Source organism: Nicotiana attenuata, unplaced genomic scaffold (assembly GCF_001879085.1).
Source record: "Nicotiana attenuata strain UT unplaced genomic scaffold, NIATTr2, whole genome shotgun sequence".
NCBI lineage: Eukaryota > Viridiplantae > Streptophyta > Magnoliopsida > Solanales > Solanaceae > Nicotiana > Nicotiana attenuata.
The window spans coordinates 107,858-130,825 of NW_017672159.1; the positions used below are offsets into that span (position 1 = coordinate 107,858).

The 22,968-nt window shown below is 39.6% G+C and overlaps 1 protein-coding gene and 1 pseudogene across 1 annotated transcript; one reads left to right on the forward strand and one right to left on the reverse strand.

The window, feature by feature from the left end:
- The first annotated feature begins 3,871 nt into the window (after positions 1 to 3,871).
- LOC109212112 lies at positions 3,872 to 4,361 on the forward strand. Its single transcript, XM_019375725.1, has 2 exons — positions 3,872 to 4,158; positions 4,214 to 4,361. The coding sequence occupies exons 1-2, from the start codon at positions 3,872 to 3,874 to the stop codon at positions 4,359 to 4,361; spliced, it is 435 nt and encodes a 144-aa protein (XP_019231270.1).
- A 9,236-nt stretch (positions 4,362 to 13,597) lies between these two features.
- Positions 13,598 to 21,187, reverse strand: LOC109212113 (annotated as a pseudogene).
- Between the last annotated feature and the right edge of the window lie 1,781 nt (positions 21,188 to 22,968).

A 22,968-nucleotide genomic window follows, 5' to 3' on the forward strand; every position in this document is an offset into this window, starting at 1 on the left:
TTAGAGACAACAGGGCTATCCACAGCAGAACCAGCAACAGTTGACATATCAACCACCTCCCCAACAGCAAGATAATAACATGGTAGAGATCAGGGTTATGCTTTAGCAACTCATCGGGACAAATGGTAAGATGCAGGAAAAGTTGGCAGTGCATGATTCAGCTATAAAGAATATTGAAACTCAGTTGGGGCAGCTGTCTATGGCTTTAAAAAATCGCCCCCAGGGAATATTGCCAGCGAACACAAACATTAACCCCAAGGAGAAAAACCCGAACCAGTTGATGGCAGTAAGTCTCCAGAATGGGAGAGATTTAGACAAAGAGCAGGAAGTTGCACAAGCCAGCAAAAAGACTACACCAGCCGCTCCAGTTCCACTAGAGGTAGATGGACCAGCAGAACTTACTGAAGTGGTGGTTGAACAGGGTCAGGATGAAAAGGGTAAGGCTAAGGTGAGTGAACAACCTGCAAAACAGGTGGTACCTCTTGTACCACAGAACCCCAATAGAGAGAAGCCAGCAAACAGTGCACAAAGGGTGATACCTACACCATTCCCTCAGAGACTGCTAAAACAAAAAAAGGAAGATCAATGCAGGAAATTCATGGAGATGCTGCGTCAAATTCAGTTGAATATTCCTTTGATGGATTCCTTAAGGGAGATTCCAGGCTATGCGAAGATGATGAAGGACCTAATGTCACGGAAGTTTGATTTTTAGGACCTATCCACAGTAACTCTGACGCAGACCTGCAGCGCAGTAGTGACAAGACCCATGGCTCAAAAGATGTCTGACCCAGGTAGCTTTACTATCCCATGCACTATTAGGAGTTATGCCTTTGCAAAGGCATTATGTGACTTAGGAGCCAGCATAACTTTGATGCCTCTGGCTATATACACCAAACTGGGCATTGGCAGAGCTAGACCGACTTTGATGTTGTTGCAACTGGCTGACGCACGGTTAAAAGGCCAACTGGGGTTCTTGATGATGTGTTGGTACAAGTGAGGAAGTTTGTGTTCCCTGCAGACTTTGTTATTCTTGATTGTCAGGTAGATGAGGAGATACCTATCATTTTAGGGAGGTCATTCTTAGCCACTGGGAGAGAATTGATCGATTGTGAAACTGGGGAATTAAAAATGAGGCTGGACGATGAAGAAGTCATATTCAACGTTTAGCAATCCATGAAAAGACCCAGTGAATATGCTAATTTCTCCCTAGTGGAGGCACTGGATGTGATCCTGCACGAAGATGATGTGACCCTCACTGCTAAAGATCCATTGGAGGCCTGCCTGACAAATATAGAGGAGATGGATGGTGAAGGGTTAGCTGAGTGGCTCATGGCACTTGAAGGCCAAGGATTCTGGAAAAGGAAACCTCAGTTCGAGTCCCTTGAGTTAGAAAAAAGGGCTACACCTCCAGCAACGCCATCAATAGAGGAACCACCCAAGCTGGAGCTGAAACCGCTCCCAGCACACCTCAGGTATGTTTTCTTAGGGCCTGATTCTACTTTGCATGTTATTATATCATCCATTTTTCTAGATGTGCAGGTAGAGCAGCTCCTACAGGTACTGCAGGAATGTAAGACTGCCATTGGTTGGACCATGGCAGACATAAAGGGTATTAGCCCAGCCTTCTGTATGCACAAGATTCTCTTGGAAGAAGGGCACAAACCTTCCAGAGAACATTAACGAAGGCTGAACCCGAATATGAAAGAGGTGGTGAAGAAGGAAGTGATCAAATGGTTAGATGCGGGAATCATCTTCCCCATCTCTGCCAGCAATTGGGTCAGCCCTGTTCAATGTGTGCCGAAAAAGGGGGGAATGACGATCGTACAAAATGAGAACAATGAGTTGATCTCAACTCGTACGGTCACGGGATGGCAGATTTGCATAGATTACCGGAAATTGAACATAGCCACCCGGAAAGACCACTTCCCTCTGCCATTCATTGACCAAATATTAGACAGGCCGGTCGGGCGATCGCACTTTTGTTTCTTGGATGGATATTCGGGGTACAATCAGATCTCAATAGCCCCTGAAGACAGAGAGAAAACATCATTCACTTGTCCGTATGGCATTCGCCTTTTGGAAAATGCCCTTTGGGCTTTGCAATGCACCGGCGACATTTCAACGGTGCATGTTAGCCATTTTCATAGACATGGCGGAGGACATTATGGAGGTTCTTATGGATGATTTCTCCGTGGTAGGGGATTCATTCGAGGACTATCTTTACAACTTAAGAAGAGTGCTCAAAAGATGTGTCAAGACAAGTTTAGTACTGAACTGGGAGAAGTGTCATTTTATGGTACAAGAAGGGATAGTCCTGGGGCATCGACTGTCCAGTAAGGGAATTGAGGTTGACCATGCTAAGGTTGACGTGATTGAGAAGTTGCCACCTCCTACCTCAGTCAAGGCAGTGAGAAGTTTCCTTGGGAACGCCGGGTTCTACAGGCGATTCATAAAAGATTTCTCTAAGATTGCTAACCCATTATGTAAACTCCTTGAAAAGGATCACCCCTTTGTGTTTTCTAATGATTGCATGTTAGCATTTGAGGAGTTGAAGAAGAGATTGGTGACTGCACCCATCATTGTTGCACCCAATTTGGAGCAACCATTTGAGCTCATGTGCGATGCAAGTGACTACGCCATAGGAGCAGTCTTGGGGCAGCAAAAAGATAAACTGATGCACCCGATTTACTACGCAAGCAGAAGACTAAGTGGTGCACAACTCAATTACACCGTGATGGAGAAAGAGATGTTGGTTGTCGTTTTTGCATTCGACAAATTCAGGTCATACTTGATTGGCTCGAAAGTTATTGTTTACACTGACCATGCAGCAATTAGGTACCTGATAGAAAAGAAGGAGTCAAAGCCACACTTGATTCGTTGGGTTCTTCTGTTACAAGAATTCGATCTGGAGATACGTGACAGAAAAGGGACAGAGAACCAAGTAGCTGACCACCTCTCAAGGTTGGAAGGAGCTGAAAAAAATGTATAGGTTGAGGATATAACAGAGACATTCCTGGATGAACAGTTACTAGTAATGACAATGGAGGAGGCACCGTGGTATGCTGACATTGCTAATTATTTAGCAAGTGGTATTGTACCTCATGAACTCTCCTCAATTCAAAAGAAAAAGTTCTTTCGTGATTATCGGTCTTATTATTAGGACGAAGCTCTATTGTTTAAAATCTGCGTAGATAACATGATCCGGTGGTGTATCCCCGAGAAAGATCAAAATTCTATTTCGCAGGCTTGCCATGCTTCACCATATGGTGGACACTTTGGAGGAATTCGGACAGCAGCTAAGGTGTTGGAGTCGGGCCTGTATTGGCCAACTCTATTCAAGGATGCCCATGCTTGGGTCAAAAGTTGCGATGAATGCCAAAGGACAGGCAACATATCTCGCAGACACGAGATGCCAATGATCACAATTCAAGAGGTGGAGGTTTTTGATATGTGGGGGATCGACTTCATGGGGCCATTTGTCAGCTCGTATGGTAACAAGTACATATTGGTAGCAGTTGACTATGTCTCCAAGTGGGTCGAAGCAGTGGCTCTCCCAACCAATTATACTAAAGGGGTAACATGCTTTTTGAAGAAGAATATTTTCACATGTTTTGGCACCCCAAGAGCTATACTCAGTGATGGCGGAACACATTTCTGCAATAGAGCATTCGCACGGCTGTTGGAAAAGTATGGAGTTCATCATAAGGTGACCACCCCGTACCACCCACAGTCGAGCGGGAAAGTTGAAGTGTCCAACAGGGAGATTAAAAGTGTCCTTACAAAAACAGTGAATGCAACAAGGATTGATTGGGCAAGGAAGCTGGATGATGCATTGTGGGCGTACCGCACAACCTTCAAAATATTAATTGGTATGTCACCGTACAAGTTGGTGTTTGGAAAGGCATGCCACCTCCTGGTAGAGCTTGAGCACAAAGCACTTTGGGCATTGCGACAGTTGAACTTGGACATGGAGACCGCAAGCACTAACAGAGTCACTAGGTTACATGAGCTAGAGGAATTCAGGTTCCAGGCATTCGAGAGTGCAAGATTATACAAAGAACGGATGAAACTGATGCATGACAAGCACATTGTGGACCGAAACTTCAAATCCGGAGAGCTAGTGTTGTTATACAACTCCAAATTGAAGATTGTTTCCGGGTAAGTTGAAGTCCTGATGGTCAGGACCCTTCAGAGTGGTGCAAATGTTACCAAGTGGAGCTGTCGAGATTGAATCAGAGGATGGGACGAATAAGTTCACAGTGAATGGTCAGAGGTTGAAACACTACCTTGGAATGGCAAATGAGAAAGGGGACCGAGAGATAATAATGTTGGAAGAGCCCCAGTACGTGAATGAGGAGTGATGCTCCGAGCCTGCGTCGTGCTGCAACGTTAAATCAGGCGTTGCGTGGGAGGCAACCCACGATTGTTGTGTTTCATTCGTGTATGTAACCATGATTATAAAAAATAAAAAAAAACTGGGCAGCACCGCGGCCGCAGCAGGACCGCGGTGAGAGGCGAGGATTCTGCCTCAAAATTATCCAACCCACCGCGATTGCGGTGGGACCATGGTGAAAGGCAATTACACTGCCTCACGTTATTTAACCCACCGCGACCACGGTGGGTACCAAGTAAGTATTTTTTTTATTTAATATTTTTTCTTTTTTTCTTTCTTTATTCTTCTTTTATTTTACAAATTCTAATCCCTAATTAAAAACAAAACCCACCCGCCCAACCCCTTCATTCCACCATCTTCTCTCTCTCTAAACCCTAACCTCCCAAATTCATCCTCTCTTCTTCTTCTTCTTCACTCATACTACCGCCCCCCCCCATCTCCATTCCTCTCACTCTTTCTTCCATCAAAGGTATGTAACTTCCCCCCTACCTTTTCTTTTGTATTGTGTTGTAGTAGTATGCTAGCTTATTGTTTTTAATTGTGTAGTAACTTTAGTAGATTTTTGTTATTTTTCTTCTTTTTTCTTTTGAATTTCGTTTTTTTATAGTTACTTGTGAAGGGATTATGTATATAACGTGGTGGAGAGATGTATATTTGTGGGTGTTGAACTAATTGTTATGGGGTGTAATGGTGTAGCACATCTTGTGACTTAGGGAAAACATTGAAGTATCCATATAGGCTATATGTGTGAGGAATTGTCTTCCTCACAAGGTGTATTGGGAATTGCTCCAATGGAGTTATAAGGGCTAATGTGACATGGTTGTGGTGAAGTCTGAGTAACCACCCATAGTTCACACATCTCACACCTTCACTGATAGGCGTTTCTCTGTTTGACAGGTTAAATGAATCCATCTAGGAAGAGACGCAACACCGGATCCTCCGCTAGTGGACCGGGAAGTTCCTCAAGAGCTAGGGGTCAAGCTAGTGCGGCTCAGTTTGACCGCACCAGGTTTGTCTCCAAACCGGCGGAGGATAGGTACAATGCAAAGGCATCTAAGAAATTGATACATGAGGTGCATATTGACCGGGAAGCCTTAGAGGTGGAATGCCCGAATATCTTTCATGAGTTGAGGAGGTGTCAGCTGGACATCTTCATTGAGGAACCAGAGGAGGCTAATGTTCTGATGGTAAGGGAATTCTATGCTAACTGCCCGGAACATGAGAATGGGGTTGTCACTATACGCAATACCCGGGTAAATGCATCCATCGAGGCCATCCGCAGGGTGTACCGGCTCCCAGTGTTCAGGGGGGAATCTGATGCTTATCGTACTTATAGCCGATCAAGTGCCTTGTGGGCAACTCTTCTTGAGACTATCTGTGGGCCAGACAGAGAATATATATGGATAAAGCACCGGATCACACTTAACTCCCAGTCTCTCAATTGGGAGGCTAAGTGTTGGCTCACAATTATCAATAGTCGGTTGTTGCCCTCCAGCAATACGACCGATGTCAATCAACCACGAGCGGCAGCGATCTACTGTTTCATGACCCACATGGATTTTGATGTGGCCCGGTGTGAGGCCCCGTAAAATTTTTGGCTCATAAACCAGAATCTTGTGGTGTCGGCTCCGAACACATGTTAGGAATGTGTAGAATTCTTCGCGGCTCGCAGGCTCGCCGCGGTTCGGACCTTTGGTATTGATCTAAGCTTTTAAAAATCAAAAGAATCAATTTTCCAAAAAAATGCCATTATGCGGCCCAGAATGCGGTCGCAGATCCAATATGTGGACCGCATTACCACCGCATAACGAAACAGTGGTTTGGTTAAAACGTGAGGTCAAGATGAGGTCCAAAATGCGACCGCATAATTGATATACGGACCGCATTTCTACCGCAGAGCGGAACAGTAGAGTTGTCAAAATTAATGTTGAAAATGCGGTCTATTATGCGATCGCATAACAAATATGCGGACCGCATAGTCGTCGCATATTCTCCTTTGAATTTTGTGAATGTCAGTTCTGCGGTGCACTATGCGACCGCAGAACATGAATGCGGACCGCATAGTCGTCGCATATTCTCCTTTGAATTTTGTGAATGTCAGTTCTGCGGTGCACTATGCGACCGCAGAACATGAATGCGGACCGCATTCCTGTCGCTGACCCAAACAGAATCCTCAGAGTTTTGGAGGCAATTCTGCGGTCCAATCTGCGGACCGCATTTTAACTCTGCGATCGCAGAATGCGACCGCAGATCTTGCTCGGCTTCTTTTTTTTTCTTTTTCTTTTTATTTTCTAAATTTTAACCCCGACCCCCTTTTAATAAAACACCCCAACCCCCTCATTGTTAACAAGCTTCCGAACAAATAAGAGTGAGGGAGAGAGGGTTCTTGAGAGAGAAAGCCACCTTCTTCAAATTTGATCCTTGAAAACTATCCGGGCGGGGGAAATTTCAAAGCAATTATCTTCATCCCCATTCTTGCAGGTAAAATCCCTAACCATTTTCATTTAAATTCTGGTTTAATCTAAGGGGAGGAAGTCTCATGCATTGGTTCTTGAAAATAGTGGTTAAAATTGTGCATGCATGTCTACTAAAACCTAGAACCTAGTGGGAGTAATTGGGTGAGAGCAAAGACTTGTGCAAAGAAGGGGCTAGTAACCTAGATATGTTCGGGTAGTGGTTGTGAAGCTTGAATTTAAGTTATGCGTATTAATTTGTGCACTATATGGATGTTGCTAGATTATTTGGTGAATTGGAAGTAGAAATTAAAAAGGGACTCAACCCCAGGTATGTATGGCTAAAATCCCTTTTTATTAGAAATTGAGCTCCGTTGTCATTTATGAAAGCATGGTAAGAGTTGAATTGGTTAGCATATTGCTTGTTATTAAGCATTAATTGATATGCAATTATCTGTACATATTCGTGAAGGATGTGCCCCAACGTGAATAATGTGCCAATCTTGACAATTTGATAATGATGGAAAGTACAGTTATGTGTGGAAATACTTGGGCTATAAGCCAACATTGGAACAAAGAATTATTCATGCTAGCTATGTGCTCATTTACCTGTGATTGCAATTTGAAGTATCCTCAATATATGTGTATATGTTCACAACTTGTAAAATGAATATAAAAAAAAGGGAAACGATGTGATGATGGTGGCCATGAGTGCCCCACGAATTGTTATGTTATGTGTGGAATAAAGATTTGAAGTGTTGGCTAATGAGAATGGAGAAATGCCTCTAACGAGGTGACCTAGCCGATCGGGTCGTGATCGGACATCATTGCCGCACACATGGTGGTAATGTGCTGATATTGGATTTCGGATAAAGGAAATGAAATATTGATTGAGAGTAATGCCTCCAATGAGGTGACCTAGCCGGTCGGGTCGTGATCGGACTCCGCTTGGGATAGCGGTGGTAATGAGAACAGTGGTGAACACGTGACAGAAATGCCCTAATCAATGTTGTGGAAATTGTATGAAAGATTATATGAATTGCTTCTTTGATTTGCCCATATTATTTGCTTGTATCTATTTGGTAGTTCTTTCTAGTAAAATGGTGTTTAGTTATACATACCAGTACAATTCAAATGTACTGACGTCCCTTTTTGCCGGGGGCACTACATTCGTGTTATGATTGTAGGTGGCTCCATAGTGGACGGTGCCGACCGTGTGTAGCGGAGCGTTTCTTCTACTCAAAGTCTCGGTGAGCCCCTTTTCTTCTATGGGGCCATATGGTGTATCTTTTGTTATTACAGCTTTCACTTTTGAGGTATAGCCGGGGCCTTGTTGCCGGCCTAGTCATGCTTATCTGTTGTATCCTTAGAGGATCCAAAGACACTAGTGTGGGTTATGTACGGGTGCCCGGGGAATCCGCTGTATGTATATGTTGTAATCCTAACCTTGTAATCTCCTTAAGCTGTAACCCTAATAGAATCCTTGAAGCTATCTTATGTACGGTAAATTTTTATGATATGAAGTGAACCAATAATGTGGTGTACACCGTGTGTTATCGTCTAAATTAATCAAAGGCATGAGTCCCGCATCCATATTGATTTGGGGTAGAAAGTGCTCGGTAAGGCTTGCTCCGTCGGGTTCACCCGATTGAGCGCCGATCGCGCTCCTCAGATTCTGGGGCGTGACACCCGGCTCCTCCATGACGAGATGTTCATTAGATCACCCGAGTTACTCAAAGGCTTATACTTCCCTTCTCTAGTCACCAAGTTGTGCTGTCTTGCTAGAGTCATTGAAAACCTTAGAGTTGATGGGAAATTGCCACTGAAAGCCCCATTCCTGGTAAGAAAAATCAGAATTGGGATGGAGCCGGTGGTGAATGTTGATGAATCGGATGATGAATCTGATGATGATGATGCTGAGGCAGCTGAGGTCCCACCACCCACGAGAGTTGAAGAGGCGGGCACATCACAGCCACGCCGAAGTACCCGCCTGACAGCCCTGGAGCAGGAAATGGCTGGTCTCCACACTTCTGTCACAGACTTGGGCACCAGAGTTGACACTCTGACCACTCAACAGGCAAAGTCGGAGAAGAAGATTATGGGATGGCTTCGAGCACTAGGACGAGCATGTCACCTCGATCCCGGCACTGTCTCTGATCAGGATTGATCTTCAGGGAAGTCCCCCTTCCTTACTCTGCTCTTTATTTGTTGACATGGGGACATGCCATATTTTTAAGTGGGGGGTGGGGGATGGCTGTTGTTGTAAATAGATTGTGTAACTCTGTATGATGCTGCTTTATTTTTGTGTGATTGGCATAGTAGGGTCATGTAATTAACTTCGACTTGGCCCAAAGACGGACACCTTTCGACAGGTCTCTTGAGGGACATGAGTCGAAAAAAAAAGAGAATATAAGGACTCTTCCTGATGACGGATAAATTGAGACAGTTCTTGAGGGAAGTCTAGAGAAAATACCAAAAAGATTTTTTATTTTTTTTAAATTTTAGGTAGTATAGTAACTCTCCCTTGGTTTTTCTTTGGGCCACGGTTCTTTTCCAAGGGTTTAGCTTGAACCGGGTATAGGTAATTTTTGTTTATTTTGTTTTTAGTTTTAGTTAGCATTGATGGGCTACGAGCTGAAATAGAAAGAGAATCCCTTGGCGTTAATACACCTGAACACAATCGACACTAGAGTGTAACGCCTAGTCTCAATGGTTGACTCTTGCTAAAGTGCCTTAAAGTTGTATGTTTGTAACTAACTTGAACACTCAAAAGAGAATGTCTTGATAAATCAATCTGGAGTGAGTCATATGCCATGTGTGTGTGAGCTATACTGTATTCTATGCTTTACATTTGATGCTTAGAACTTGCCCTGTGTGTTTGCAAAGCGAAATAGTAGCTTCATTCAGTCTTAGAAGTGATATAGGCATTTCTTTGTAAGCCAGATATATAACGTAAACCCACCTGAATGTAATACATCGTAGTTAACCCCGTTGAGCCTATAAGCCTATTTCTTTGGCAACCACATTGCGGACCTTACCCAATTGTTTGAATAGCCTTCTGTTTGAACCCCTTTACCTCCCATGAGCACTTGAATGGCCTTAACATATGCAAAAGTTAAAGTGTGGGGTGGTGGTTTGGTTTTGAGTGGAGCCAATGAAATAGAGAAAAGGTGCAGTTTTGAAGAATAAAAGAAGAAGCGCCACGAAAAAAAATTTGTGAATAAATGTAGTAGTTGATAAGTTGTAGCTTGATACAAATGCACCTAAAGGAATGGGATGTTATAAATAAATTGTGGGGAATGCGTGGTTGACATAAGAATGATATGGAATGTTAATGTGTTCTGTATTAGAAGTGCTTAGGGAGGTTAGTCACTATATCCAAATATATCCTACCCATCCCTTAGCTTACATTACAACCAAATGAAGTCCTATTGATCTTAGACTGGTTAGGCTCGATTAGTAGAGTATTACACTACGGGCAAGCCTATGGTGCATCTTTGTGGCATGTGAATGTTCTTTTGGAGAGTGAGCGAATTTTGTCCATCTGAGTTCCAAATTGTTTTTAATCATATTAATTGTGGAACTACTCTCTTGTGTGATGTGAGGGCATGTGATTCACAAAGGAAAGGTAAGTCTTGACTTCTGTATAGAGTAGTTTGAGTAAGTGCGAATATTGCATGGTACGAGAGATTCGACTTCTGAGGCAAAGGTTGTTCACTACTAGGTGCAACTTTGGTAATTGTTCAAGGTGTGATTCGTTAAGGGAAAAGCTTAGGGAAGGAAGTTTGATAGAGTATGGTGGATTGCTAGAGGACTAGCAATGATTTAAGTGTGGGGTGTTGATATTAGGCTATATAGATGATATTTACACCTTAATATTACCATGTTTTATTGTTGTTTTATAGACGAATTGATAACAAAAGGCTCTAATTGGTGTTCTTTTGCTTTGCAGAGAATAATCTAAGTGAGGAAGCACTATGGAATGTTTTGGAGTCAATAATGTGAAGAAAACGACCAATTAAGAAGCACCCGAGCATAAAGAAGCAAAAATGGACTGAGGTGAAATCCACCGCGATTGAACCGCGACAGACAATTACGCGAGGCAGAATGTTCAGCCTTCACCGCGGTCTTGCCGCGATCTTGCCGCGGCCGCGGTGAACTGTTCAATTGCCAGAAAATTGGGGACCAAAGTGTAATTCGGAGAAAACTTGTTCCAAACCCTTATAAACTTTAGAAGCTCGCCTAAGACGAGATTAAGCTTGTTTTTAGACTAGTTTGGAGGCAAGAACAAGTGTGAGAAGATCAACCAAACATTAGAGTTTTTCTATCTCCTTTTAATTCTTGCAATTATACATTATTACCAACTTTGTAGTTTTATCTTATTTTGTTATGAGTAGCTAAATAATTATCTAGGGTTGATGGAACCAATTGTTGGTTGAAGTTTTGACTCAAATTGTTATAATCGAGCCGGATTTATTATATGATTGTTCAACTACATTTTGTATGGTGATTGATTGAATGGGCCCTTGATTAATCGTGTCTAATTACCTTTTATTGCTTGAGAAAGAATATTAGGTTAGAATGCTGTTGAACAACATCACTTTTGGGTAATTGAAGAGATTCATTACTTGAACTTACAAGTGGGTTTAGAGATAACGAAGCTTTGGTGGGATAAATTAGAGCTGCATATATTGTCAGCTAGAGTAGTTCGAGAGAATGCTCTAGTATATTATCGTAGTTGATCGAGAGATAATTATGATAACCCATAGCTCTTAATCCTCATAGAGTATTACGGCGAGATTATAGCGAAAGAGTCAAGACCTAAACTAGCAATTGGGGAAATCACTGCCCTAGACCTTTTACCATTGAATTATCTTTAATCTAGCATATTGTTATTTCTAATATTATTTGAAGTAGTTAAATGAAAAAAAAACCCAAGATTGATTGATAAAAATCTTGCATCTAGAAATTGGTTGAGTTGATAATAGCATTGCCAAAGAGTTGTAATAGATAGCTTAGTTCCCTGTGGATTCGACTCCGAAGTTAAAACCGGATTATATTTGCAACGACCGTTTTGTCTTTTAGAAGGCATAGTTGGGCGAGATCAATCACCGGTTCAACCAATTCTAAATAGTTGGTGGAGGAGCGATGTCCTGAAAATTGTCCGAATAAATGTGCATTGACCGCTCTACAGTGGAGGCTGAGTTTATAGCCTTACACAAGGCCGGTGAAGAAACTGAATGGCTCCAGAATTTCTTGAAAGATATTCCATTTTGGCACAAACCTTTGGCACCTATATGTATACATTGTGATATTCAAGCGGCAATAGGCAGGGCAGGGAGCGTTATGCATAATGGAAAATCTCGTCACATTCGACGGAGACACAATACTGTTAGACAACTACTCTCTAGTGGTGCTATCACGATTGTCTACGTAAAGTCAAGAGATAACGTGTCAGATCCACTTATAAAAGGCCTATCTAGAGAGGCAGTTGAAAGATCATGGAAGAGAATGGGGCTAAGGCCTAGGACAAGTCATTATGGCGGTAACTCTACCTAGCAGACTGGAGACCTCAAGAGCTAGGTTCAAAGAGATCAAACAAAGTTATGAATGACAGTTCAAACATTGTCAAATAACTCAACCCATTCTCGTGATGAAGACAATGTTCAGAAATCAAGGTAAAGCATTAAGGCTTTTTGATGAGTCAATAAACTTAAAGCTTTTTAATGATTTGCTAAGTCTGGCAGGATATGACCAGATAATGTGTCCATAAGATTACACGTTTAGAAATCACCTATCTGAGTGTAAAGTGTAAGCCGCTTTAAGGGGAATGAAAGTAAAGGCCCATTCTCTAAGCACACATGAAACCAGGCGGTGTTCATGGCTGAAACGAACACAACCGTGAGAACCAAAGACGGTTAATAATTGATTGTGTAACTTATGATTGTCTAGGTATACACCAAAGTTCGACGGTTCAAAGATATCAAATCTACCAATTGACCGAGTATATCCGACATAAGTTCACTACGGAAAGTTCAAAGGGAAACCTACTTATCCAGATGCGATTAATCCTTACTTGCAATCACATAGTATTTTCATGCATGTTTTTTCACATATGTCCATTCCCCATTCATGTGGAGGATTGTTGCGTTTTATCTATTAAGGGGCATGAATGGGAAATGGAAGAGGCACCTCTTGGATTGCACCTCTTCATCTCACTCTTTCATTGTCTATAAATTTAGAGGCTTGGCCTCATTTTTCACATATGGAAAAACTGAAATCTTCTCCCCTATTTTCTACATTGTTGCATTATTTTCTAAATAAACATAAGTGTCAAGTGTGATTTGCTCCGTTTGTTGAGTTCACTAAAGTTCTGTGATTTGAAGTGCCGCAATCACAGAATAGTTATTCCGTTCTATCCTGGGGGGAATTAATCCGTATACCTTAGGCAACAGTGAAGGGATTAAATTCCTTAAGGACACACTGTGAATTCAGTGGGCTCGAAATTATTTTACGATTTGTTTATTGAACTAACGTTTGTTTGCTTATCTGATTTTTTGATTTTGAACACAGTAATACCAACAGTAACTAAGTTCTCAAATAGATTCATAAGCCAGCTACAGCCGTGCTATGAACTGTGACAAATCAATTACAGCTATCTTTTGCTTGGACATTACTACATGAGTTTTTACCAGAATGATAAACTAAAGAGAAAAAAAAGAGTTAAATACGAAATGAGGATCCATCCACACTCATCAGAAGCTATTTTTTACCTTTTACATATCTCATATAGAACTAATATTTGTTTCTGATAGTATCTTCTTTTCTCTTAACATCAATCAGAATATAATGAGAGGGAAGTTAAAGCAAACTCTTTTAAGGGCTGTGAGGTTGAAGAAGGACTGGAAGTCCTTCAATTGGGGTGGGCATGGGATCATATTCTATTTTCTCATTTGGAATCAATAGTTTCCATCTGAAATCTTTGACTATGTTGTGGATAAAAACAAGAATCTCCAGCCGCGCAAACTCTTTGCCCAAGCACATTCTAGGCCCTCCCCCGAATGGAACATATGAAAATGGCGTCGGCCCCGCTCCTTCAAATCTTGATGGATCAAAGCTTTTGGCTTTTGGAAAGAACTTAGGGTCCATGTGTGTTACAGCGCCGTTCCAATATAGCTGTTGCATCATATCAAGCCATCATTTAGTTTTGCGCATAGCAAGTGAATTATACTTGTCTATTATATTGAGGATACATTGTAAATCACAATCTAAGCTAAAAGAGTGGACATGCACTTTGGTCCGGCCATCAAATGCACCGTAATTCCAGATAAGTTGAGGTCAATTATACAAATTACCACTGTCCATGTTACTTCCCCTGTCAATACAATATTATATGGAAAAAAAGAAGTTTATCTCGCACTAGAAGTTCTCAACATTTTCCGCTGACATATAACATGCCTAAATACTTCCAAATAAGACTTTTTATTTAAATCAAAAAAGGGAATGCATTACTACATTGTTTGATCTTGGTCATTTTTCCCGTCACCCGGTTTAAGAAAACTTAGAAATTAACATTGATCAAATTGTTCCAAAGCATGTTGAAGATGTTTAATTGAAGGGAATAGTGTTCAAGAGCAAGTTCATATATATCATCTACTTATGCCTTTTGAGTTTTAGACTGAAAAAATCTGCCCTTCCAATTTAAACCATATAATCTTTTGATCAAGTAAAAGTGTAAATCTAATAAAGTACCTTCCATCCTTTTGGAATGATGTAACCTTGGTAGTTCAAATCTACTAGTGCTTCTCTGAAACTTCCAGTGATTGGTGATGTTAGCCTGAGAACTTCAGACACTACATCCCACGTATACTTCATCTTCTGTATATCATCCCAGTTAAAGTATTCCCTTCCTCCTTTTGATGATGCAATCTCTTTTTGTTCTGTTCTCATTATCAAGACAAAAGAAAAATTAATACAACTACTTTTAGATGAAACTTCAATACTCTAGTAGCCTGTTTGGCCAAGTTTCTCCAAGCTGAAAAGCATTTTTAAAAATAAAAATAAAAAGTTTTTTTTTTTTTTAAAGTTGAACTGTTTGGCCAAATTTTTTGAAAAAAAAAGTGCTTTAGAGTAGAAACAAAAGCAATTTTGGAGAAGCAGAAAAAAGTAGTTTCTTCCCAGAAGCACTTTTTTGAGAAGCATTTTTGAGAAAAAAATACTATAAACACTTTTTAAAAGCTTGGCCAAACACTAATTGCTGCTTAGAAGTGCTTTTCAAATTAATTAGCCAAACACAAACTACTTTTCACCAAACGTACTTTTGAAAAAAGCACTTCCGAAAAAGAGCACTTTTCAAAATAAACTGATTTTTTCAGCTTGGCCAAACGGGTTGTTAATTTACTCCCTCTGTTTCAATTTAGATAATGTTGTTTGACTTGACACAAAGTTTAATTTAGAAAAAAAGAAGACTTTTGAAATATGTGATCCTAAAAGCTAAAGGGGCAAAGCTTTATGGGGTCATGACATTTGCGTGATTATAAAAGCTTTTCGTTAAGGGTAAAGTGAGTAAAATGAAAAGTTTAACATTAAATTGTTTCCAAAAATAGAAATTTGTCATTTTCTGGAACAAACTAATAAGGAAAGCGTGTCATTTAAAATGAAACATAGGGAATATTATATTCACATTTTTTTTGGGGGGCGTGGGTGGGTGGGGGGAGGAGGTGTGGATAATTACACATGACATACTGACCTTGCAAAACTTTCTCGTAAACATGAGGCAACTCTCCAAGATACTTCATCACCAGTGTTAAAGTAACACTGGTAGTATCATGGCCAGCAAAGAGCAGCAACAGTATGTTATTTGCTGACTCCAATTCAGACATGAATTTACCGTTCTCGTCCGGAAATAGAAGCAAATGTGACAGAAGATCTTGGGGAGGAGAAACTAATAATTTCTGTTCTAAGGCCTCTCTTCTCTGCTTGACAATCAATACGAGTTCTTTTCGTATAGCATTTGTTGCTTTCTTTGCATGATAAAATCTCGTTCCAGGAAAATTCAGAGCCACTGATAAGACTCCTTTCAAGAAAATGTTGAACAGATTGAAGAGATTTGAAATGCGATTTGTGTCTTCTAGGCTCATGAATAGACGACATGCCAACTCAAATGTGTGTAACTTGATAGTTGGGAAGACTTTCAACTCCTCTTTACCTTCATGTAGATAAATAAACTTCAAAATTTGTATGGATATATTATACTTCATCGGTCTTTAATTATCTGTCGTTTTCTCGTTTTACATGCCCTTTAAAAAAATATACTCCCTCCGTTCTAGTGTATATGAATCTATTTCCTTTTTGGTTCGTTCCAAAAAGAATGATCCCTTTCTAAATTTGGAAACAATTTAGCTTAAACTTACAATTCTACCCTTAATGAGAAGCTTTTATAACCACACAAATACTACGAGCTCCTTTTTGACTTGTTTAGGACCACAAATTCCAAATATTTTTATTTTTTCTTAAACTCCGTGCTCAGTCAAACAGGTTCACATAAATTGGAACAGAGGGAGTAATATTTATGAGGTATTATTGACTATTTTATCCTTATTCACGTTTTATTGGTATTTGAACAATCATAATATTACCCATGAGTGAGGTGTTTGTAGCCTTCAAGAACAATTACTACTAAGGGTAATTGTTTTGGAGGGCCTACAGAGGGGTAGAGGTAGGCCAAAGAAGAGGTGGAGAGAGGTGATTATGCAAGACATGACGCAGCTTCACCTGACCGAGGACATGACCCTTGATAGGAAGGTATGGAGGTCAAGGATTAGGGTAGTAGAATAGATAGTTTAGAGTGTTCATAACAGTAGTATTGACACGCAATCTCGCTTTTTGTTGGTATTATGATTTTATGACTAACTGTTGTTTTCTTTCATTGTTGATCACCTTACTATCTTGTTGCTTTTTTTCCTGCTTTTATATGGATTTTTGGTACTGTCCCTTCTTGTCTATATTTTCATTAATGTGGTGCTTATGCTCTCCTAAGCCGAGGGTCTATTGGAAACAGTTTCTCTATTCTCACAAGGTAGGGGTAAGGTATGCGTACACACTACCCTCCCCAGACCCCACGGTATGGGATAATACTGGGTTGTTGTTGTTGTTGAACTTTTAAAATGGCAAATAAATAGAGATAACTATTTTTAGAAATCACGACAGATAGATCAAGACGGATGAAGTATATATTTAACATTGTGTTCGAAAAATTCGACACGTAACATTTATTCTAATCAAAGGTCACATAATACGAGAATTAAAAGTGAACTTACAGCTCAAATGCCATCAAAGTAACGTATACTAGTGGTCAACATTAATACAAGTGAAGAATCGAAATGAAATTTTACAAATATTAACTCAATGAAAACCTCACAGATATTCAATATCTCTAATCATTAATTTTTGATACTGGAATGTTGTAAAGCGAGTTATTAAATCATTTTCAAACTACAACAATTTCACATTCAATATTTTGTTGTTGAAGTTTTGTAACTAAAGTTTTTCAAACTAAATAAGAATTTCATATTCAAACATTTAAGCCCTAAAAACAAATCTTGAATCTATTGTTTGCAAATTTTTGTAGATAATTAAGTCTCGAAGTATATTTTGGAAGGTATGACCTTGTCAAACTTTTTAAACACCTACTATGATGATATAATTGCCTATGAAATATTTTACTTATCTTTTGCTTTGGTTAGTTGAGGTCCTCCAACCGTCCAATGTGAGACACACAGCATAAAATATGTATTTCAACTTGTGCTATCACTACTTGTGTGGTTAGTGGAGGTCTTTCAAAGCACATCATAAATTACAAGACGTCAATATACTACCTGAAATTAAGTTAAGAAAATTTTCGCACGTCTCTTTAATTATGCAAGTCTAACGATGTACAATTTTATTGCACTACCTAGGGTTGGTTTGTGTTTTTGCTTGGTTCTCTGATAGGTTTACTTGTCATTGTCCCTTCTCTTCTATTTTTCTTGAGTCGAGGATCTATCAGAAATATTCCTTTTTTTTAAGGTTGGGATAAGGTCTGCGTACACACTACCCTCCCCATACCCCATACTCCACTTATAAGAATATATTGGAATTGTTGTTATTGTTGTTGTTTTCGTTGTTGTTGTTGTTGTTGTTGTTGTTGTAACTATGTACAATTTTGTCGAACACTTTTCCTTTTCGTTTGAATGGGAGAAGAAGGAGTGGGGTCGTTTAGTTTGAAGACAAGTTATATTAGAATTAGTTATGTTGGAATTAGTTATATTGGGATTAGTTATGCTGGGATTAGTTATTCTGGTATTATTTCTTATTGACTGTTTGGTATGTTGTATTAATCCTAGGATTGTCAATTTTATTAATTTATCCTGCGATAACTTATCCAGGGATTAAGGACATGTATGATGGGGCTAAAACTCGGGTTAGGACAGTAAGAGGCAATTAAGGACATGTATGATGCGGCTAAGACTCGGGTTAGGACAATAGGAGGCGACTCTAAGCATTTTTCGGTTGTAATAGGGTTACACCAAGGTTCTGCGCTCAGTCCATTCTTATTCGCCCTGGTGATGGACGCGTTAACACACCATATTCAAGGGGAGGTGCCATGGTGCATGCTATTCACCGATGACATAGTTCTGATTGATGAGTCGCGATCTGGTATTAACAAGAGGCTGGAGGTTTGGAGACAGGCTCTTGAGTCTAAGGGTTTCAAGCTGAGCAAGACGAAGACGAAATACCTAGAGTGTAAGTTCAGCGCTGAGCCAGGGGAAGTGGGCGTGGATGTGAGGCTTGAATCACAGGTCATCCCAAGTAGAGGCAGCTTCAAGTACCTTGGGTCGGTTATCCAGGGGGGAGAGGAGATCGACAAGGATGTCACACACCGTATTGGGGTAGGATGGATGAAGTGGAGGTTAGCATCTGGAGTCCTGTGTGATAAGAGAGTGCCACTGTTACTCAAAGGTAAGTTTTATAAAGCGGTGGTTAGACCGGCCATGATGTATGGGGCTGAGTGTTGGCCTGTTAAGAACTCACATATCCAGAAGATGAAAGTAGCAGAACTGAGGATGTTGAGGTGGATGTGCGGGCACACTAGGATGGATAAGATTAGAAATGATGTTATTCGGGAGAATGTGCACGTGGCTCCCATTGATGCCAAGACGCGGGAAGCAAGCTCAAATGGTTCGGGCATGTTAAGAGGAGAAGCCCAGATGCTCCGGTAAGGAGGTTTGAGCGGCTGGTTGTGGAGGGCGCGAGAAGAGGTAGAGGGCGGCCTAAGAAATATTAGGGAGGGTGATCATGCAGGATATGGCAAGGCTTCAAATTTTCGAGGACATGACACTTGATAGGAAGATGTGAGGTCGAGTATTAGGGTTGTAGGTTAGTAGGTAGTTGAGCCTTGCCCTACTTCGTACCTTTGTGAGAGTAGTCTGGTAGGGTTTTGTCTAAGATAGCTAGTGGCAATGTTGTGTCTTATTATTTCGCTTTCCAGTGCATGGCCTATTTATTAGCTATCGCTTTTGCTTTGCATCTTTCTTCTGGATTTCATGTTGTTCATATTTTTCCTATGATTTCTGATGTGATACTAATATTGTCTCCTTTTGTCTTTTTATTTTCTTGAGCCGAGGGTCTTTCGGAAACAGCCTCTCTACTCCTTCGGGGTAGGGGTAAGGTCTGCGTACACACCACCCTTCCCAGACCCCACTAGTGGAATTTTACTAGGTTGTTGTTGTTGTTGTTGTAACTTATCCAGGGAGTACTATTCCATTCTCTAACAGGTACAAGTTATCCTAGTACTAATTTTAATTATGGGAATAACTTATCTCAGGATTAGTAACCAAACAAGGGATAAGGCATAAGCCGATACTAAATTAATTTTGCTTATCCACGTACCAAACGACCCCTTGGTGTATTACAAAATGAAGGTTTTATTTAGATAAATTTATTTTACCAAAAACCAGAATTTATAGTTAAAGAGCAATGAATTTCGCGTTTTTGTTGGAAGTCGCACTTAAACGGATTTCTAATTTTATTATGAATTTGATATATGCTGCAAAGTATACTCACTGAATCTTTCATACTGTCAATCTACTGTGGCCATATATGTTTTATCACACTCCATTACATCCACTCGAAAGAATTTAGGAGTCGTTCGGTACATACAACTAATTGGTTATGCGGGATTATTATGTAGAGATTGCTTATCTAGGATTCATAATAAAAGTATTATTATACGATGATCAATAATTAGGAATTTTCATATATGCATTACTTACTTTACAAGGGCCCTTTTTTTTTTGTATTTAAATAGTTTAATTTTCTATTATAAAATATATATATTTTTTTTCATATTTTATCCTGCAACTAAACTAAGACATAAATTTATACAGAACTCAATCTAGGTGTTATGTAATTCCACCAAGCAACTGCTGCATTAGTTATACGGCAAATATTATTTTTTCTTGTACAGCATCTTCCCCGAGATTTATTTAGGAATTAATTAATCATTTCAAAGAGGCAGGATATTGTTAAGGGGGTTCAAAAAAAATAATTAAAAAAATTAAAAGAGATTGTAGCTAGTGGGAATTGAACCCATGAGCTCACAAAGATTTTGACACTCCTTGACTACTAAACTATGTTTTTAGGCTATGTCAAGGGAATTCAAAATATAATATATAGAGGTTAAAAAAAAGTATATTTTGCCTTATATATACAATGTAATTTTCAGGGTGAATTCCCATCCGCCCTGACATCAACCAAATGACCCCTTAAAAACAAACATAAAATGTAATATAGAGAAGAAGTGTACCTTGCCAATAATTCCTGATATGGTGCTGAGTGCTCAATTCCATGGTCTTAATATATAGCTTAGAGAAAGCATCAGGGCTAACAAAATAGGACATCATCTTCCTCATTAGCTTAGCTTCTTCACCAGAAACAGTAGACAAACACGATCCAAGCAGCTGTCTCACAGAACTTGGCCACCAAACATTGACCAATTTATTCTCATTTCAAACAAGAATTTATTTCCAGCAGGGCCACATAACACAGCAACTTTTTCACCAACTATACAAGTCTTGAAAACTTGAGACTGATACTTCTCTATTCTGTCCGTCACGAATTTCTCTGGGCTTCCGTCCCGTCTTGATCGGAGAAACTCCAGAGTTTCTCCGATCACTGGCCATCCATAGCTGCCGGGAGGAAGATTTGACGTCTTTGTTCTGTTTCTTACAAATAAATCGAAAAGGAAGAGAAGACTTAGGATAGACGCAATAAAAATTGCAAAGCTAATTACTATTTCCATTGACATTTGACAGTAGTATTTCTTTTCACTTCAAAGATCGTTGAACAAAAGGAAATATATACAGATATTTTCTCAAAGCGGCAGTCGACGGCTAAGAGCTTTGAATTGTTTAAAAGATACTCCTCTTTGTCTGCTCTCTTTTGTTTGACAAGTATATTACTCTCAAACTATACATAAAATATGAAACTTTTTTCCCAAAATTAATTCTAAATTTCTGCGTATTTCTCGGTGCTTATGGATTATATAAATTGCAAACCCAAATAAAACATAAGAATTTTCCTACTATCTGCACGTTTGTTGGTGAGTAGAGAAATTTGGGAGAAAATTGAAGCTCTAACAAATTTGGGAGAATTTTTTTGATTAAAAAATGAAATATAACAATGGCTGAAATATGTGCGTTGCTTTCCTACTGTCAGCGTTTGTTGGTGAGCATACGAATTTGGGAGAAAAATTTGGGAAAAGTGACGCTCTAACAAATTCGAATTAAATTTTTTGATTAAAAGCTGAAATACAACAATGGTCCAAATACCTACGTTGCTACATCACAGTGGATATTGGTCTGATGATTATCGATTTATAGATTTTGAAGTTGATAGTATGTTAATCAAATGGAATTGGAATTTCGATGATTTTCAGTTCTAGATTGCAAAGTATCTTCATAAGGAGTTTACGGCTACAGTTGATATCAAGTATACTGTTAAAGACGGTTATCCACTATTAACAGTAAATAGTGATATGGCTTTGAATGATGTATATCAAGTTGAAAGAGACAAATTCGGATGTGACAGCTTTTAGCATCGCACCATGAAGATGAAGATGTTGATATGTTAACAACAGGGAAATCACAGAGTGAAAAGAATATGGAAGCCAATGATATATATGAATATAATTATAAATGCTTTACACAAAAAGGTTGAAGTGGGTCAGTTATTCAAAGACAATGAGACTATACGCAATGTGATGAAATACCACGCAATCAACAATAATTTCTAATTCAAAGTTTGAAAATCATGTTTTAGAAGGTGTGTATGAGATTAGGATTTGAATAAGTTTACCAACACCTGATTCTGTCACCAAAAATACTAGCGAATAATGTAATCTGCTTTGCCCGATGTAGTTTTCGTTGCCTTAGTTTCAACAAGTTAGGTTTACTGTTTAATGTTAACTTTCGGAGTTGTGATAATATACCATATTTTAGTTGGCATATGTTAGAAACTAACATCATACCTATATAATAATAGGTACTTCATTGATTGTGTATATCAAAATTGTTCTTGAGGTTTTAAAGCATCAAGGCTAAACAAGTCTCGTGTTCTCAAAGTTAGAAACTTCAACAAACTTCATGCATGCCCAGTTGATGAAAAAATTTGATACACGTCAGGCTACTTTAACAGCTATGGCGAACATGGTAAAACATAAGCATACTGACCCAAAGTTAGTATACATTTCTGGAGATATACAACGTGACATGTTGAGTGACTATAACGTCACCATGACCTATAAGCAAGCAAGCAGAACAAAGGAAAAGGCTCTTAAAATGATAAGAAGAAACCCAAGTAGTTTATATGTGAAATTGCTAAAATATCTTTATATGTTGGAGGTAACAAATTCAGGATCTGTTACTAAGCTACACAAGTCGGAAGATGGATGCTTCATGTATCTAGTTGTGAAACTTTATGCAGCAATTAAAGGATGGCAGTATCGTTAGCCTATTCTAGTAGTTGATGGGACTTTCTTGAAAGCATCATACAGAGGAATCTTAATCACAGCTTGCACACAAG

Bases quoted from the DNA above. Each gene is read 5' to 3' on its own strand.
- LOC109212112 (XM_019375725.1), top strand. From the start codon at position 3,872: ATGTCACCGTACAAGTTGGTGTTTGGAAAGGCATGCCACCTCCTGGTA. The intron at 4,159-4,213 runs GTAAGTTGAAGT...AATGTTACCAAG, and splicing joins AAATTGAAGATTGTTTCCGG to TGGAGCTGTCGAGATTGAAT.